Source organism: Talpa occidentalis, unplaced genomic scaffold (genome assembly GCF_014898055.3).
Source record: "Talpa occidentalis isolate TD23 unplaced genomic scaffold, MPIMG_talOcc4v2.1 talOcc4.7, whole genome shotgun sequence".
Lineage (NCBI taxonomy): Eukaryota > Metazoa > Chordata > Mammalia > Eulipotyphla > Talpidae > Talpa > Talpa occidentalis.
In genome coordinates this window covers 63,815,558-63,835,180 of record NW_023605083.1, presented here as the reverse complement: position 1 = coordinate 63,835,180, position 19,623 = coordinate 63,815,558, and the positions used below count along the sequence as shown (strand labels likewise).

General features: G+C 40.8%; 1 protein-coding gene across 1 annotated transcript in view; it reads right to left on the bottom strand.

Annotated features, from left to right (window-relative positions):
• Positions 1-19,623, bottom strand: part of SNX30 (sorting nexin family member 30) — a 92,474-nt gene that overhangs the window by 21,880 nt on the left and 50,971 nt on the right. The window contains exons 3-6 of the mRNA XM_037495499.2: positions 16,376-16,486; positions 7,921-8,079; positions 4,713-4,908; positions 3,145-3,344 (exon numbers count right to left, since the gene is read on the bottom strand). Coding sequence (XP_037351396.1) covers positions 3,145-3,344; positions 4,713-4,908; positions 7,921-8,079; positions 16,376-16,486 — 666 coding nt within the window. The remainder of the gene's footprint in view (positions 1-3,144; positions 3,345-4,712; positions 4,909-7,920; positions 8,080-16,375; positions 16,487-19,623) is intronic.

The window sequence follows — 19,623 nt, the reverse complement described above, 5'->3', positions numbered from 1 at the left end:
GCCCACCTATGAGTTAAATGGTTTAGGGCAATGTGGTAATAATGAAACCATGCGTTGTCCCCTAATTTTAAAAGAAATTTGTCACAGGAATTTTGGAAAATAAAGATGAACATAGAGAAGGGAGAGAAATACATCCTGCTTGTGAGGAAATGCTCTCCTAGGGGGCCATCCCCTTCCCCAAAAGGCTACAGAACTGTTGCATTATTTTTTTTTAAAGATTTATTTATTTATGCACACACAAGAGCTGGGGTACAGACCAGAGGTGCAGAGGATGTGAGGATTCACCAGAGACAGAGTGGGGAGCAGAACAGGTGAATCTACTGAAATACATTTCTGGGGGGAGCAGAAGGCAAGACAGGAGAGGTCTGCTGCGCCTTGTGGGTAGCTCCCTGGCCGAGGATCAAACTCATGCTGCAGAGCCTGTGGATAGCTTCACAGTGCTGTGCTTAACCCCTTGCACCTCCAGGGAGGCCTATGTTTTTATTCTTATTCTCATTTGCTCTTTATTACTGAAAGCTCATTATTCTGTGCAAATTCCTTTTAGGCTCACAAGCAGCATATCGTGTCTTCATGCCTGGTTGTCACTCTTAAATAACTTCAGTGATGCTTCTCTTTCTCAGGGTTTCTCCGTGGCTGGATGGAATTGACCCCGCACTACAGATGCTACAGAGAGCTTCACAGCGCAGCACTCAACCCACTGCACCACCGGGGAGGCCCTCTCTGAGAATTTTTAAAAATTTTTGTTTGATGGTGGTAACATCACCTCTTCTCTTGTTAAAGCTATCCATGTTCCCGCCCTCCCCCGCCCTGGAAATTTTCTTCTCCCTCAAGGATGTTTCACTCATTATGCTTGAAAGTTTTTACATGATAGTCATAATAGAGCTTCCCTCAGTCTTGGGTGACCCCTGTCTGCCCACTCACCCGGGAGAGACACTAAAAATCCAATTAAAAGGTCTCTGCACACCAAGAGCTTTTGACATTCTCTACAGGGACTCTGCGGGGTCTTCCCTCAACATCAGCAAACCTCTTCTCTTGGTCTATTCAGCTTTTCTAGAAAAGGCTTTTTCAATCTTTGCATTGAAGATAAGAAGCTGAGAGCCAAGCAGGGGAAGATGACTAAGAATTTCAACATTCAATAACCTTTTACTCAACATGCTGTTGTTAGGACTTTAGCCCCCTCTCTCAGCCACCCCTGGCGTCCCTCTGTCCTCCGTTTTACCCCCTCGAGAGACTATACTTCCAGCTCCTCCAGAGAGGGAGTGGCCCCTATGGTGAGGAGAGGACAGAATCAGAAGCTACACTGCTTCTTAAACAGATTTCTGAATAATCCATCTCTCCCTCAGTCTCAGAGGTACCTGGTGCAGGTAAAACGTAAACCTTATGAAGATTTCCATGGTGTAAATCAGGGGCTCTTTAGTTTCTTCCCATCATCACCTATAAGGCAGCATTTTACAGTGACCTAAGTCCCTCATTATCTCTTCATTTGCCTTCTGTCCCCAAATTAGACTGCAATTGTTTCCCCTCCTGTTGTTGTCTTTTATTTTTTTAAAAATCGTTGTAGTGTTTCTTTGCTGCAGACTCATGTAAAGGAAGAAGTTGAAATATGTATTTAGTCTATCACCACTGGGGATCTCACAGTTTAAACTGTTCCACCCTCTATCTTTAAAGATATTTGATTTCATCGTGTATATTTCCAGACCCTGCTTCTTCATATTTTCAAGAAATTAGGTCCTCAACAGACAATCATTTTTGTTTAGAAAGGTACAGACCCCCTCCTTCTCTCAATTCAATGTTCCAGAAAACCTTCAGTTTCTGAAAGAGGAGAATTGTCCACCCCACGCATAAACTAGTAACTTCCCCACAGTCTGACTCATCAGCCCCACCTTGTGGATCCTGAGGGGAAAAGCAGAACACCATAGGATGAAATAGTGGACATTTGAACAGGGCTTTCCCAGACAATGTTCAAAGTATCTCTGCTCAAAGATAAACTCAGGGGCCTCCCTGGTGGTGCAGTGGTTGAGCGCTAGGTTGCGAAGTGCCCACAGCCTCTGCAGCGCAGATTCAATCCCCAGCTGCCAGGTGAGGGTCCCACATGGTGCACAGACCTCTCCTGCCACCCGCTGCTCCCTTCAGCAGTGTACTTCGTCGGTCTGCCTGCTCTGTTCCCCGCTCTGGCTCTGGTGAATTCTCTCACCCTCCTGCGCTTCTGACTATACCCAGTGCTTGTATAAATAAATAAATAAATGTTTTTTAAAAAAAAAGATAAACTCAGTCTTTAAACCCACACTTCCACATCCACATGTCACATGTCTTGGTTTGGCTGTAATATGCAGTATTCCAAAGGTACTGCCAGAAATATGGTAAGGAATCTAAGATGTCCCTTCCAGCTCTATCCTAATTACTTTTTACACACTTGTTATCTACAGGATGTAAAATCCCACATATGGACTCATGTACAGATAACCACAGGGTGTTTAACTTAAGTCCTGGGCCTGTGGGTAACTTGGGAACCCCACAAGGCATTGTTCACTCTCTCCCCACAGCAACCTTGGAAAACACATCCTCAGCCTCTTTCTAGTACAAGCTGTCCTCACTGTTCGCTGCTCCATCTGCTCCATGTGGCCTGATAAAAACCTTACATTTTCCATGCTTTCTCTCTACCTTCCAATGGAACAGAATGTACCCAGTCAGGATGTGTTTAAAGACAATTTGAGACAGAGCCCTGCAAAAAGCAGGAACTGATCCTGCTTGGCCAACAGAAAAGGCACAGACACAAGGTCTTTAGCACTGCACCATGAAAACAGAGAAAAGACCACAAGGCTCTGTTTCTTTACTTGTAAAATGAGCAAGTCAGATAAGATGATCCCAAAGACCTTTTCAAACTAAGAGAGGAACCCCAATCTTAGCCCCATTAGTAGATGTTCTATCTCCTTGAATTTTCAGAGAACACTAGTAAGAACCGCTTCCAAACCATTTTTTCACTTAATTCACAAACTTGGTTCACCATATGTTCCATTTCTATGTCACAACATCAGCCTATACGTTTGAATCTGCCCACATAGGAAGAAGGAAATTTTTACTGCACCCTATTAATTTTCAATAATGATTATAACAAAGTGTTAAATGCATAAGGAGTCAGCTTACCTTCATGCAGTCAGAATATAAAATATATTCCCTGAGCACAGGTAGAAAGTCTTCCGTCATGTCGTCTGTCAGCTCTTCCAAGGCTGTAGAGCAATTGCCGATGCAAGCAGACACGCCCTCCAGGGGTTCCGCCAGCTCGCCCTCTAACGCACTCCACGTGGAGTACACAGGCCCATATTCTCTCAGCTCCACAAGGTACTCTAAAAGAAGAGAAGCCAATAAAGGCCTATCTGGGTAGCAATCACTGGTATTACTGAGAACCCACCAAAGCCAGGAGTGCCTGACAGCAAGGTATGTGTCCTTGACCATTACTCACCTGAGCCTGCCCTTTTAAATGTGCTCAGTTTTTAACATAACTTTTCTTTCATCTCTAAGTGCTGGTATCACAGCAAACATCATAACAGCCATCAATTGACTGTACCCAACAGTGAGAATTCCATGCTTCTGATTAATGGGGACTCCAGAGCCTTTTGGGGAAACATAGAGGACCTACATCCATGAAGCATCTTCAGAAATCACCCCTTACTGATACACACAGAAAAGCAGTATCTTAGCAGGCAACGTGGGCAGAGTTTCATACAGGTTCAGGGGGCTATTTTTAAGAGGAAAAAAATCACTCATAATGGAATTTTAGGAAATATTTTGATACAAACGTGACCTTACATAAACAGATTCACTCTCTTGCTCAGGGGTCGTCCCCCATGCAGGGTCCCATCCAAATTTATTCCATGTGCTCCTTAAGTGTGGGTGGCCCCTGAGGCTATCTCCAATGCCAACAGTGGGTAAAGGAGAGGTAAGGCGCAGGAACAAGAAAAAATATTCATTTATGTTTCTTCACAAAGAAAATCTGGGCCATCACAAGGATTCTTGCTGTTATAATGGAATGTTGTCATTTGTTAGCAGTCAGTGAAGGGCACTTACTGGAGAATTCTTTCAAGGTGTTGCACATCACCTGCCAGCCACCATGATCATTCACATTGTTCTGGTTGTCTAGGCCACATATGTGTAAGAAAACAAAAAAGCCCCAATGTTTCGGGAAATAGCACAACAGGTGGCCACAACCAGGAATAATAAAGGCCTCAGTGACTTTCCAGGTCAGGGAGAGTGGGGGGACAGAGGAGTCAAATTCAAGTCTGAAGGCTCCTTGGGATCATAAGCTGATCAAATACAGGTCACCGTGCTGTCCTTGTGAACCATTTTTCTGTCAGAAAAGATAACTATGATGGTTTTTTAAGTTGTCATTCCTATGAATGAAAGACTGTTGAGTCAATGTCTACTTTTCATGCTAAGTTTAAGAGAAATAAAAGTAGAGAAACCTAGAGGCTCAAAAGTAGTTGCTTGCCATGGGGAAAGCAAGCACAAGGCTGAGAGGAGAGCAAAGAATGGAGCGCAAAATTATATTCTGGGCACTGCCTCTTTTCCCCTCCTCTTATGCATTGGGTTTATAAAGAAAGTAGCCCCAGTTCTGTCATTCCAGCATTTCTACAGGTGGATTCTGCTCGCACGCAGGAATGCCATTTCTGCAAATGTGGTCCTTGCACTGATGAAGATCTGGACAAAGGGCTCACCTATTTCTTCTTTGATGATCCGCTGAGCTATTCGGTCAATGGTTCCCAGTTTGAGTGCAAATGTATCTAAGTATTCACCGATGGCTGCAAACTCAAGAGGCCGACTCCTCAACTTGTATCCTCCAGTGACGTGCTTGACTGACTCGCCCACTCTGGTCAGCAGTGCCATCCCTTGCTTCTTGTAGGCATTCAGGTCCTAAGGATGACACGTAAACAAACAAACCTCAAGGGCGCAGTCATTCCCAAGGTCAAGATAAAATAGGACAATGCCTTCAAGTGGTTTCTTTATGGAAATGGAAGACTCTGAAAACACGGAAGTGAGTTAAGAGACCTAACCCTATTATATATACACGAGAGAATCCCTATTGCCATCATATCCAGCAGCCTCACCTGCCATATGTTTCTTTTAACAGAGTTGGATTTGTTCTAAGCAGGTTTACTCTTTAAACACACATGATTTTCAACGTAACTTTTCAAACCCTGACAAATGAAACAAAACAACAACACACCCATTTCTTCCACACAAATTATTCAAAGTTATCTTTAGGAGAAATTTTAAGAGTTGAGACTTATTCCATTCATTTACTTACATGCCAGCCAAAGCCATATAAGGAAGGTAGAGAGTGGAGGGTGGGGAGCAGGAAACAATGCAGAAAAGCAGTGCTGAGAAACTCAGGACAAGAGTGAAGAACAGAAATGGACTTATAGTGATGACCTTGGCATAGACACATGTTGATGCTCAATGATGAACACCTGAAACTTATAGAATGTTCTAATGCAGTGTTATTTCAACTTTTAAAAATTCCTTAGACAGCGGTATCAAGCTACAAGCAGCCACTGCAGCACAAGTTTAATCCCTGGCCAGGGAGCAACCCACATGGTGCAGCAGAACCTTTCCTGTCTTGCCTGCTGCTCCCCTCAGCAGTATATTTCAGGACATCTGCCTGTTCTGCTCCCCAGTCTCTCTGGTGAATCCTCTCACACATACAGCTCCCCCACCGCTGGCTAACATCCCAGTTCTCATATGCATAAATAAATAAATCTTTAAAAAAATAAATAAAAATTCCTTAAACAAGTTTTTAAGTTAAAAAAAAAAAACAATAAAAAACATCAGGCCAACATCCTACCAAAAGCAATATACAGATTCAATGCTATTCCAATCAAAATCTCAATGGCATTCTTCAAAGAAATAGAACAATTATTGATGAAATTCATATGGAATCACCAAAAACCCCGAATAGCCAAAGCTCTACTGAAAAAAAAAGAAGGAAATGGAGGCATCACACTCCCAGACTTCAAACTATACTACAAAGCCATAATCATCAAAACTGCATGGTATTGGCACAAGAACAGACATACAGACCAATGGAATCGAATAGAAAATCCAGAAATAAACCCACAGATTTATGGTCAACTAATCTTTGACAAAGGAGCAAAGACTATGCATTGGAGCAAAGAAAGTTTGTTCAATAAATGGTGCTGGGAAAACTGGGTCGCTACATGCAAAAGAATGAAGCTTGACCACTACCTCACACCATACACAAAAATCAACTCAAAATGGATTAAAGAACTAGACATAAGACCTGAAACCATAAAATACATAGAAGGAAATATAGGCGAAACACTACGGGATTTGCACATCAAAGACATCTTTACAGACACATCACCCAAAGCAGTGATAGTGAAGAGAAAGATAAACAGCTGGGACTACATCAAATTTAAGAGCTTTTGCACAGCAAAAGAGACAATAACAAAAACAAAGAGAAACCCCACCAACTGGGAGAACATTTTTGCACCCAACACTAATGATAAAGGACTGATCACAAAAATCTGCAAAGAGCTGATGAGACTCAGCAACAACAAAGAAAATAATCCAGTCAAAAAATGGGCAGAAGAGCTAAAAAGAAACTTCTCTGAAGAGGAAATGCAAATGGCCAACAGACATATGAAAAAATGTTCAACATCACTTGTAATCAGGGAAATGCAAATCAAAACTACCATGAGATACCATCTCACACCAGTGAGAATGGCACATATTAAAAAAACTAGCAACAACAAATGTTGGCGAGGATGTGGAGAAAAAGGAACTCTTGTGCACTGTTGGTGGGAGTGCAAACTGGTCCAACCACTATGGAGAGCTGTGTGGAGATTTCTGGACCTACTAAACATAGAGCTTCCATATGATCCAGCAATTCCACTCCTAGGTATTTACCCAAAGGACACAGAAACATCAATTCCAAAGAGCACCTGCACCCCTATGTTTATAGCAGCACTGTTTACAATAGCTAAGCTTTGGAAACAACCCAAATGCCCAAAAATAGATGACTGGATCAAGAAGATGTGGTACATATATACCATGGAATATTACTCAGCATTCAAAAAAGATAAACACATGCAATTTGCAGCAACATGGATGGCACTGGAAGGGATCATGCTCAGCGAAATAAGCCAAAAAGAAAAAGAAAAATACCGGATGGTCTCACTCATAGCAGGAATCTAGAAAACTTAAATAAGGGACCAGGAAAATGAATATAAGAAAGTGAAAATCAAAATCAACAAAAAACTATGAACCAGAGACACTTTTTGGGGGGTGGGGGGCGGGAGGGGAAGGATTGGGGTCAGAATGGGGCGTTTGCAATTGTATGGGGGAATATAAAAATAAAATTTAATATTAAAAATAAAAAAAAAAAAACACATCAGGCCAAGATGGATGCTGCAAACAACAAGTATTTTACTCCAAGTTTGATGGTCAAGGCATAGATGGGAAATAATGTTGAGCTACATAATCCACTGTACCTAAGTTTAAAAAGTTATCAGTCTATCAAGTGAACAAAGATTTTCCTATCATTAAGTACAAAGAATGTCACGCCCAGCAACACCACCAACGGGTATGGAAGGAAATCCTTATTGCTGCTTTTGCAAATGAAAATCCTCTAACTTCCTCTGCTACTGCAAGTGTTTCCTCTGCCTTTTAACACTTTGCCCTGCTCATGCAAAGGGGCATAGGCAAAAAGAAAGCAAATGTGTGACACCCACCACAGTGGGCCATTCATGAAAGTGGCCTGCGAGACACCACAGCAGCTTTTAAGAAAGAGCCTGACGCCCACCCACCACCACCCTGCCCTCCCTGGACCGTGCCCCTGCTGTGGTTAAAAAAAAAAGCCTAATTTGGGAGGGATGGTTAGAATATGAAAAATTCTGTCCTTACCTTAGCAGTAAGGAAAACATTAAAGTGTTCATTGAAAGAGAGCACGGGATGATCGGCAATTCTTTTCAGGAATTTATCCAGAGCTTTCCTTCTGGTCTCCACGAACTCCTCTGAAAAACGATCTACAACACCTTTCACGACAAACTTCTCAGGAAGAGGCTGTGAAGACAGGAAGAAAAATAATAAAAAATAATAAAAAATAATCAGGACGAAAAATAATCAACACAGCAAGAAAAAATGCTAAGATTGTGCAAAGAAAGCCCCAGGCCAGGAAATAATTCCATCTGTCCAGAGAGAGTCTCCGCGTCAGCCAGATCTTTCTATAAGCAGTGTCAACAGTTCTGAAAAATACAGATGGAGCGAATCACAACTTCCCTATCAATTTCATAGTGAGAGAACTAAAACACTGGAGCAGAGTCCCTAGAAAACAGGACACCATCACTATTTATCCAGTAAACCTGGGGGGCGTGGTTGCCTTCACATCTTTCAATGCACAGATGCCAGAAAGGGAAAGCTACGGTAAGAAAGGTAAGTTCGGGAAAGAAGGCAGATATCATCCACCACACAGGCTTACTTAAATATATCAAGATTCTGCCCCCAGTTTAAGGGGTAAAAGAAAGAAACAGGGTGAATAGAGAAAAGGTGTATTAGGATAGGCCATGTATTTAAAAAATACCCTTTTTGGATCCTTTTTTTTTTTGGTGAGGACAGTCAGGTTTATACTCAAAAGTTGTTAAAAGTATAACTTCTTTCATTTCCCTTACTCAAATTTCTCCATCATGTTTACTTTGAGTCAATATTATGGGCAATTTAGAACCACCTGGGCTACCAGGTGATCATTAAGTGTTAACCTATTTCCTTTGTAGTTTGGTTAAAAGGCCTTCCTCAGTACTACCACAGGCATGATTTGAAAATGTTTGGTTCCAAAATATTAAAAGAACACTTACATTAAATGAGGAAATATCTGGTAGCTATTTCTCCAGAATGATATAAAAATAGCCAGCAAGAACATGACAAGATGCTCAACACCATAAACCATTAGAGAAATACAAACCCAAACCACGGGACACCACTTATACCCACTAGGGAAGGTGGGAGGAAGAAGAGGAAAAGAAAGAACAAGAGTTGGTGAAGAAGTGGAAAAACTGGAACAAATACTGAAGTCCATAACCTTCAAACCTTAATCTGGGGCAGTAAGAGATTTTTAAAGTTCTAAACCCTCAAGCCCAAACATGCCAAAACAGAAATAAGGTTATAACCAACCCCAAAAAATAGATTCCTCAGCCATTAAGAGTAGAAAAGCCAAGAAGCAACCTTGACTCATGACACAAAATCTTTAAAAGATTTAGGAATCGGTGGCACCAGCGTGCCTGCAGCTGGGTTCTTGGACACAGAAGAAGTCAACAGCCTCCACCTGCGAGAGCTTTGCAAAGCCAAGATGTTTTAGTTTGGGAGAGAAAAGGCTCCAGGGCCAGCCCAGCCTCCTGAGCTCTCCTTCACCTCTGCCAAGCTGGTTCACTTGGGTCATGTTCCACAGGCTCTTGTAGACAACAGTACCAACCTCATAGCTTGTTAGGAGGATTGAACTAGCTCTTAGGTTGAACAGACTTCCAACAATTCCAGCCATGGCAGTTTGGGTGGCTTATTGTTGCAAAAGTGGCAGCAGCTCCCAGGGACTGACCTTGGGGACAGCAAGTGTCCTGCTAAATCCTGAGACGGTGGGAGTGGTCAGAGGCTAAGAACCAGGGGATTTCTTTTTGTCAGTGCAGGAGTTCTACAGGACACATTGGAAAGGTTTGGAAATAAAGGAAGAGAAGGGAGTAGAGTCAGAATAAACTCAGAGATGCTTGGGGATAACAAGTCCAAGTCTAGTGTGCAGTGGAGCTGACACTGGGCAGGACGTCAGAAATGCAGGACTGGCGCAGACACGGAGGCCGCTCAGCCCGATGTTACAGTCCAGTCAAAAGTATCAGAGAAGCTGCCTTCCTAGGGTATAGCTGTCCTTTAGAATGATTCCTTTATTCTGATTAGGTCTTCTTCCATTCCTTTAGACAGTCATTCTTAATATCCACGCTCAACTCCCAACCTTTCATGGTAAGCAGATTATCAAAGTAGAAACCAGGTATAAAGACATCCCATGGAAATTCCATTACCAGCTTCCTTCCTTCACAGAAACTCATTTACGGGGTACTACCCTTACCTCCATTTCTCAGGTCTTGTGGACATCATCCCCTTCCCCCAAAAGCTAACAACTACACCCACATCCTTGGCCCATCAGCTCACTATTACACACTTATCATTATCAATTAGCTATCCCTCTCTTCCCTGTATCTTCAATATCTCTTCATCTGGATCTCTTCCCCAAGTCAAAAAATATGGCTGTTTCTCTTTCTTCCAGAAATAATAAATCCAACCATTCCTTGACTAACAATTACATTCCATTTTCCATTCTCTTTGTCTCCTTCAACTTTTTTGTAAAAAAATCACTTGTCTTTAATTCCACTGACTTCTCAATCCCCATTCCCAGCCTTCCTCCACCCTAAACGAAGCCATCTTCAATGCTGCCTTTCTCTGCCCCGTCCCTACCCAATGAAGAAACATCTCTTTTAAAGATGATGGATGACTTTCTAATTGCCAGATCCAATACACATTTTCTTGATTTTATTTCATGAGTCCTGTTGAGCACATTCTCATTTGCGAATGCAGACGAGAAATAGAGAGGAGGGCCTAATGAGCAAATAAGTGGTTGGATTTGCCTCATTTAACATAACTGATGACCTCCTGAAATAGTTATCCATTCTTCAGATTTACTAGGTTGAATGTTAGGTTTAATGAATCAAGGAACTTGCTATTTAAAGGAGCCTTAGAGTGAATCCTTTTGCAAACAGAATTTCCTTCTGTAACAAACATTTTTACTCCCAAATGTACACAGCTTTGTAAATTTGTGTCTTCCAATTTCAAACTTCTTTAAAGGACACACCTACTCTCTGCCTCACCTTGATAATTACCTTCAGGGTTGTTTATGCACGGGAATCTAGGTTGCTGTTGAAATCATGTACTTTATAGTCTGTAAATGAGATAATACATGTGAAGAAGAGCGCAACACAGCTCCAAGAACATGATCAGTGTTGAATAAATCCCAGTTGTTTTTATTCATTTGTAAACAAGGAGCACAGAAAGCAAAAAGGAGAGCAAACTAATAGTTGAAACTTCTGTGTATCTTTCAAGCCAAAATGTGTTTAAAAATCACCTGGGATACCATTTCACACTCACCCACTAGGATGGCTAAAAAAAAGGAAAATAATAAGAGTTGACGAGGATGTGGAAAAATTGGAATCCTTAATTGTTGGTGGGAATGTTAAAATGATGCAGTCACTGTGGAAAACAGTTTGGCAGTTGCTCAAAACAAAATTAAACCTAGAGTTACCATATGATCCAGCAATTTCATCCCTTGGTATACAGCCAAGAAAATTGAAAGCAAGTGTCCAAACAAGAACTTGCCCAGTATATGTGCAAGCAGCATTGTTTATAACACTTGGGCTGAGAGAGGGGAGCTGGGGATTGACTGCTTAATGTGTACAGGGTTTCTTCTTGGGGTTATAAAAATGTTCTAGAATAGACAGTGGTGATTACAAAAAGACCACAAAATTCTATAATTTAAAATGATGATTTTTATGTTAGGGTAATTTTACCTCGATTTTTCTAAATGTAATGATGAAGCAGATGTCAGAGAGGAGAGAAGATGCTGTGCAGTTGGCTTTGAAGATGGAGGAAGGGGCCATGAGCCAAGGAATGTAGGAGGCTCTAGACACTGGGAATAAATTCTCCCCTAGAGTCTTCAGAAAGAATGCAGCACTGCTTGTACCCTGATATTATTTCACAAAGACTTATGTTGCTCGTCTGACTTCCAGAGTGTAAGAAATTTCTATATTTAAAATCACTTTTTGAAAAGTCATATCTGAAGGGGTGAGGGAGTAGGTAGGAGTAGAGATAAAACAAGACTGGACCTAAGTTGACATATGTTGAAACTGGATGATGAGTGTGTGGGTTCACTGTGCTGAATCTCTCTACTTTGGTATATTTTGACAGTTTCCACAATGAAAAAACATTTCTTAAACTATATATGCATGTATGATATTGGAACCTACCCAAAAAATCCTATTTGCAAAGCATTACAACAACCCATGAAGTATTTCAAGGTTTAATCTTAAAATATTTACATTTTTATAGCATTTGATACTTTGGTAGGACACTTTCCCATATATTATGTTTCATGTTAATTTATAAGAAAGATGTTTATAATCTGTGTAACAAAAGCATATTTCTTGTAGATTGTCACAAACATTAGTATTTCTGGGTAAGAAATCTGGACAAAGCTTTCAATTGCTCACTCATGAAATGTCCAACTTCCTCTTGAGGATTAAAATTACTGCTTCCATCTTTTTATCAAACCAACAAAAAATGTGGCTTCTAAACTAACAAAGAAATAAAAGAGCATCAAGATTAAAAACCTTGTCCCTACAGAGAAAAATTACTAACCCTGGTTGAATTCAAAGTACTCAAAAGTTCAGTGTCCACCTACTTATTGTCTAATGAGAAAACTAAACGCAAGTACATTTAGCAGTACTAAAAAAGGAGAAGCTAACTAGAAAATGAAGCTCAAATTTTCTCTGATTGTTTCATGTTAAGAAAAACGGTTGTTTCACTTTACATTTCTTCTCACTAACTCCTGAGTTCACCACTACCCAAAACAAAACCAGGTATATAACAATACAAATGCACCCTTCCAGCGAAGCTTTCTTCATAAATATTGAAGCAAAAATCAAATTTCCAAGTAAAATTAAAGAGTTAATAAATGTAATTGCTAGATCTTCAAAAACCTATTTATGCCCATCAAATCACAAATCTGCCTGCTATATAACTAGTTGTGTCTCAGCAAATGAGGCAGTGTTAAAACCAACTTCTGAGCCAAAAAAGAATTACAGAACAAAGCCATGTCACAAGGAAGACTTTCTGGTAGTTCCAACTATTAAATAATAAAGACAAAAAATGAATTGCTGTTGCAAGATAATACACATACAAATCTAGCACACTTATAGCTTTAAGATGGCCTTAAGAGCATACTGTTTCTGCTTTTAAAATTCCAGAGGAACAAAGCAACGAGAGGCAGCTGTCTTTCTGGGGTGATGAAAAGGTTCTAAAATTGATTGTGCTGACGGCTGCACCGCTCTATGAAGACACTGTGGCCCTTGATGTGTACATTTTAAATGGGCGATTGTAGGGCATATGAATGAGAGCTGTTTTTTAAATAAAGAAAATTTCATCAGTAGAACCATTTTTTAAATCAAGAAAATTTAATGAAATTGAAATGAAGTGAAAATAATGATGCTGCAAGCTTACTGAGTATCTCATAATGCACACCCTTGTTTCTCTTATAACCCCTTCCTTTCCCCAATGCCCAGGGTACTCACCAGACCCAGTAAAACATTAGCACCAAGTTTATGCTTATTAACAGGCACCTCCCAGGGAAGCTGCTGTAAAATGAACTAACATAAAGGGGGGAAATGAGGTTTGCTTCTATTGTGACATTCACATTTAAATCACAGATGCTCTCCTATAGAACTTTAAGCCTCCACTGTGAAGAACTTTAAGTCTGCACTGGCTTGAAGTTCTACTTAAAGAGCTACTCAGTGCTCATCATACTGAAAATACTCTGGGTCCACCTTGGCATTCTACCAACTTCCTTTTTTTTTTTCCCCAGTTCTGGCTTCTATGTCCACTCATGAGTGTCTCACCAGCAGGTGTCACTGCCTAACCTTTGCTCTTTAACTACTAAGCCAAGCACTCCAGCTGCCAGGATGTGGAGAGGCACCCCTTATGTTAGTGTGGGCGACACACAGGAACATCTTCCTTTCACAAAAAAATCAATGGAAGGGAGAGAAGAAAGAGTGGCAAACCTGACAAGCACTACTGTGAGTCAGGTGAAGAAGGACGACCGACACCCACAAATAGTGTCAGCAGTATATGCCCTGATGTGAGATGCCACGAGGAAGGCATTTGACCTCTGTGGGTTTTCTCCACAGAACACATTACCCCAGTAGCCATGAGATAAACATCAGCCACATATCCACAAAGGGGGCACTCTACAGAATGCCTGACCAGTACTCACAACTGCTAAGGGCATGTGAAAGAAACAAGGAACGCCTGGGAAACTGTCAAAAACAGGAAAAGCCTGAGGAGACTTGGAGACTTAATGTGGTATCTTGGATGAGCTCCTGGGACAGGAAACTGAGGTGGAAATAATGGGATGGGAAAAAGAATAGGCTTTTTTAAAAAAAAATATTTTATATGATTCTTACATCATTTTTCATCTTTGCACAATGTATGCATTTTCATTATGGTTATATTCCCCATACAACTGCACCCCCCCACCTTATTTTGACTCTAGTGCTTCCTCTCCCCTCCTCTCCCTCCCCGCCCGGTAGTGTGTCTCTGGTTTATAGTTGCTTGTTGATTTTAAGAATAGCCTTTTTTTTTTTTAATTTTTTAAAAATTTTATGTACACAAGAACAGGGGTATAGGTCAGAGATATGGGAGGTGGGGGGGGGGCGGTGTGATTCACCAGACATATAGTGGGCAGACTGACTGAAATACACTGCTGAGGGGAGCAGCAGGAGAGGTCTGCTGCACCATGTGGGTAGCTTTCTGGCCGGGGCTCAAACTCATGCTGCAGTGGCTGCAGATAGCTTCATAGTGCTGAGACTTAACCCCCTGCACTACCAGGAAGGCAGGAAAGGCTTTTTAGTCAATAAAAATGTATCACTTTTGCTCATTAATTGTGACAAATGTGTCATACTAATGTAAAATGTTAAATAATAAGCCAAGCCGGGAGTGGGATATGAGAACTTACTGTACTAGCTTCACAGTAATTCTGTAAATCTAAAACTGTTCTGAAATGAGGTCTATTTAAAAAAATAACTCACTAACTGCCAATTTTGCAAATTAAGAATTTTTTTTAAGGTTCTCTTTAAGGAATAATCCTAACTGTTTGAAAAATAGTTACTTCTTTGAACACATTTTGAGGTGACTAGAACAGCAAAACTTAAGCTTGGAGAGCAGAGGGGACATGCGAGGGATGGGGCCTCCTGGAGTGGGAGCAGCTGCCTAGCCAGTCCCATTAGTCCCACCACAGTGTTACAGAGCAACCCCAATATAAAAAGGGTTGCCTGACTGTGGGTCTTCACCCATGCGCTTAAAGGGGACTTAGTAATGCTAAACTGCAGGCACACACAAAAGGTTAATAAAAGGTTTATTTACAAGGGAAGGAGAAATGGAGAAATGAATAACTCAGGGAGAGAAAGAGGGAGATGAGTTCATAAATGCATCCTACCCCTTCCACTAACTTGGAATCCCAATGACCCACTGAGCTGGCAAAAAACCACACCCCGTCAGGCCAAGAGAGCAACCCCCTGGCCACATGTTCAGTTAAATATTCAAAACAGAGAACATGGCTGCTTAATTCTGCCCTCAGGTCCTCGCAACCCTCCCTTTGGTGATCATGGGATGTGTAGTTACCAGTGTTTTGATGGAGTGGGGGCAGAGTCCACAAAGCCTGTATGGACTTTGCTCAGGACATCCTTTCCCTCTAGTAATTCCCCCCTTTCACTTTTTGGCACTATTTCCATGATGAAGATCAAATGTATGGATGCTGGGGTGCAGCCTCAGATGAAAATTTTTCAGGATTCCAGTTTGAAAGAAAACCAGTCTCAACAGCACTAGGAACATGGCTGCTTTTGCCTTGAAGACCAAGAAAACAAGAGGACTGTTCACATGATATTCAGCCTCTTTCAACAATGGGAGGAAGCAGCATTGGTTAACAAGTGGTAACAAAAAGTGGGTTGTACTAAGCAATTATTTAACCAAGTTCTAACTGAAAGATAAACCCCTCTGAAAATTTTTATGACCCAAATGAGCTTAAAGTCCCCAAGTCCAAGAAACATCTGGGGGTCTAAAAAATTATTTTTACTCAAAAAAAGGGGGTAGTCAGAATATGAAGGTTGATTTAAATTTTAGTTGTGCTAGTTCTATTTTTAAATGTGTGGATATAAGAAATAAATACTATGCACTGTTTCAATAGGTTAGCTGGCTTTTCAATCTGTTTTTTAAAAGAAGCGATATGGCTGGTGCCCTGGACCCCTGGACCCTAGATTAATTGTCATACTGAAAATCTACCCCATCCCATTCCAGAAACTGGCACCCTGGAGAGCAAAACCCAAAAGGTGAAATGTGCTATGCAGTATTCATAAACATGTTTTCCATACATTTGATGGATTAATCTGGGATGAAATATAAGGCAGAGTTTACGTGTAATTCAAGGGGTAAGAGCTGAGTGAACAGCCTCAAGAAAGATAATGCAAGAAATATGAATAACAAGTTGCAATGACTTAGTACCTACGGGAATGAGATGAGTGGGCTGGGATTCTTCTAGTTTGTTTCTCAACCAGTCAAAATCCTGATATCTTCGACGAACAGAATATTCTGGCAGGTCGAACTCCACCCGGGTACTCTGCAAATAAGAAGGGTGGAACAAAATAAGCATACGGAAGAGTAGCATTATTTTGGCAGAAGGGAAGGAAAAAGTTCTCTTGCCCAAACTGGGCAAGAATACACTTTCCTTCCACCAAGCACACCAGCCAAATGGCAGGGTTTGCCAACACAGAATGATGAGTTTGGGCCCTAGGGTCCTGTTAAAAACTGAAGCATTTAGAATGAAAACACTCAAGGTTTTTTCCTACCCTCAGGAAATGCAACCCAACTATCCCTCAGAATTGTTTAGAAACAGTTGATTCGTTTCCAAACTTAGAGAATTTTAGAGTAGTTCCACTGAGGATATTGCTACTGAATCCAAATCTGTTAAAAGAAATTAAGCTTCCAACTTCTGCTAAATGTGCTGACAAGTTTCACCAAAAGCAGAGGGGAACAAACACAGAGAAGAGACAACAGATCATTTAGGAAACAGATTAGATGTAAATAGAAAACCTTTTCTGCCTAATTAGTCATACTCTGGCAGAATCATAACCTTGAAACTGTATTTTAGAGGCATAACCTGAAAAAATCTGAAGGAAATTGTACTACAGAAAAATATTAATTGCATGTCCTTTCCAGAATTTAAGTTTTCTGAAATATGATTACAGCACTTTAGTAATGAAAACTAAAGTTTAATAAATAAACTTAATTTATACCCAAACAAGATTTTTACACATTAATTTGCCCAAAATTAAAACTGTATAGGGCCGCCCCGGTGGCGCAGTGGGTTGAGAGCCATGCTGTGAAGCTGTCTGCAGCCTCTGCAGCATGGGTTTGATTCCCTGCCAGCCGGGGAGATGGCCACATGGCGTGGCAGACCTCTCCTATCTCGTCTGCTGCTCCCCTCAGCAGTGCTTTTGGTCCATCTGCCTGTTCTGCTCCCCCTCTGTCTCTGGTGAATCCTCTCACCCTCCCACGCCTCTGGCCTGTACCCCAGCTATTGTATAAATAAAATAAATCTTTTAAAAAATTTTTAAAAAATATAAAGAAGCAAGCATCGCTTAAAAAAACAAAAACTAAAACTGTATAAATAAATCATCTTTACCTTTGAGGGTATTAACATTATGACAGTCACAGTTCTCAGAAATTAAAGTACAAGAAAAAAAAATGGCTCAAGATACGTTTTGTAAATTTACTCTTCAAGCCTATAGTCTGTTTTAATCCACAGCACTAAAAAAAAATCTTAAAAATACATCCATGAAAGAAAAACTGAACAGCTTTGGCAATGAAACTTATAATTTCACCTTCCCCAAAAACAATTTTGCTCAGTAACTGAGCAAAAAAAGAATTTGGTCATAGAGTCCCCCTTTTCAAAGTCCCACACACTTACACTGCCCACAAAACAACCACCCCTTATGACCAGTACATGCAGGCGGGACCATGCGGGAAAATTCAATTTAGGTATTTGTGATTTATTAGAAGATACCCCCCCACACACAAGGAATTACCATGTAGAACTAGAGAGGGGGGAAATATACTTAAATCCAAAGAACAAATCACTGCTGTTAAATTATCAAGAGTAGGGATGATAAAATGTTGGAGGCAGGAAGCCTGACACTCCTCCCATGGCCACCAGGCAGAACCGCTCACCGCAATCCTAAGCCCCTACCAGGCCCTGAGATGTCACTAAGACTCCAGGGGCCTCAACCTCCTCAACAGCAAGAATAGAGGAAGCTCTTCAAGACCCCACACAGGCCTCTAATAGACTCTGCCTGATGATTGCTGATGATTATGAGTCCAAGAAAAGCAGATTTTAAAAAGTGACAAATGAATGCAACTCTATTCACAGTAAACAGAACTGATGGAGGGCTCTGCTTTTTCCCTTCCTCAACAGTACAACAGATGATTTTCTTGGTTACATTTTCACAAATTCACTTCATAAATCATAAATCATAGTTAATATAACATTTCTACCTGAAATTAGTGTTTAATAATTAAATGTTGAACTTTGCAATCAGTATTTAATAACTACAAGAAAACAATATGATAAACACAATTTTTTTCTGCTTTAGCTAGTTTTACTTTTGAGGAACTTACTTTTTTTCTATTCTGTCTAGACATTTTAAAACTTAAGGAAAAATAAATAAAAAATAAAAGACTAGGCAGAATCCCTCAAATGGAGACAAACACGGTATACATTTTTTTAGCATTCATTCACTCATTAGCTCATATTTCCTATATATCTTTAATCATTTTTAGCACATATATAATATTTCACTGAATGGATATACCATCATTAAACCAAATCCCAACTTAACTTGTTTCCAATTTTTCAATTATAAACAATGCTACAGCAAACATTGTTGGGTACCTACTTGTAGAGTCTCTTAAAATAAGTCCTAAAGACAGAATTTTTGACTGAATGAGCATATATATATTTTAACTGACAAACAGTTTCCAGATATAGACTAATTAATAGTATTACCACATATTTTCTTTTTTTTTTTTTTTTTTTTTAGAGGCATGTTTTTATTTATTTATTTGTTTGTTTGTTTGTTTGTTTATACATGCACTGGGTACAGTCAGAAGCGCAGGAGGGTGAGAGAATTCACCAGAGCCAGAGCGGGGAGCAGAGCAGGCACAAGGACCGAAGTACACTGCTGAGGGGAGCAGTGGGCGGCAGGAGAGGTCTGCGCACCATGTGGGACCCTCCTCCAGTGGCCGGGGAGCAGCCGGGGATCGAACCGGCGCCGCAGAGGCCGCGGGCAGCTTCGCAACCCAGCGCTCAAACGCTGCGCCACCGGGGAGGCCCACCACATATTTTCAATACTCATTATCTTTGGTGGAATTATAAATGAAAAAATAATACATCTCCTTTGCTTTGCTTTTGTTTAATGATCATGTGGGTTGAACATCATTTCAAATGTTTATTGACTCTTTTTCTTTTTTGTTTAAAGATTTATTTTCTTTATTTATGTACACAAGAACTGGGGTGTAGACCAGAGGTGCAGGAGGTGAGAAGATTCACCAGAGACAGAGTGGGGAGCAGAGCAGATGGATCTACTGAAATACACTGCTGAGGGGAGCAGCAGGCAAGACAGGAGAGGTCTGCTGCACCAAGTAGGTCAGTTCCCTGGCCCTGAATCGAACTCATGTCCCAGTGGCTGACGATAGCTT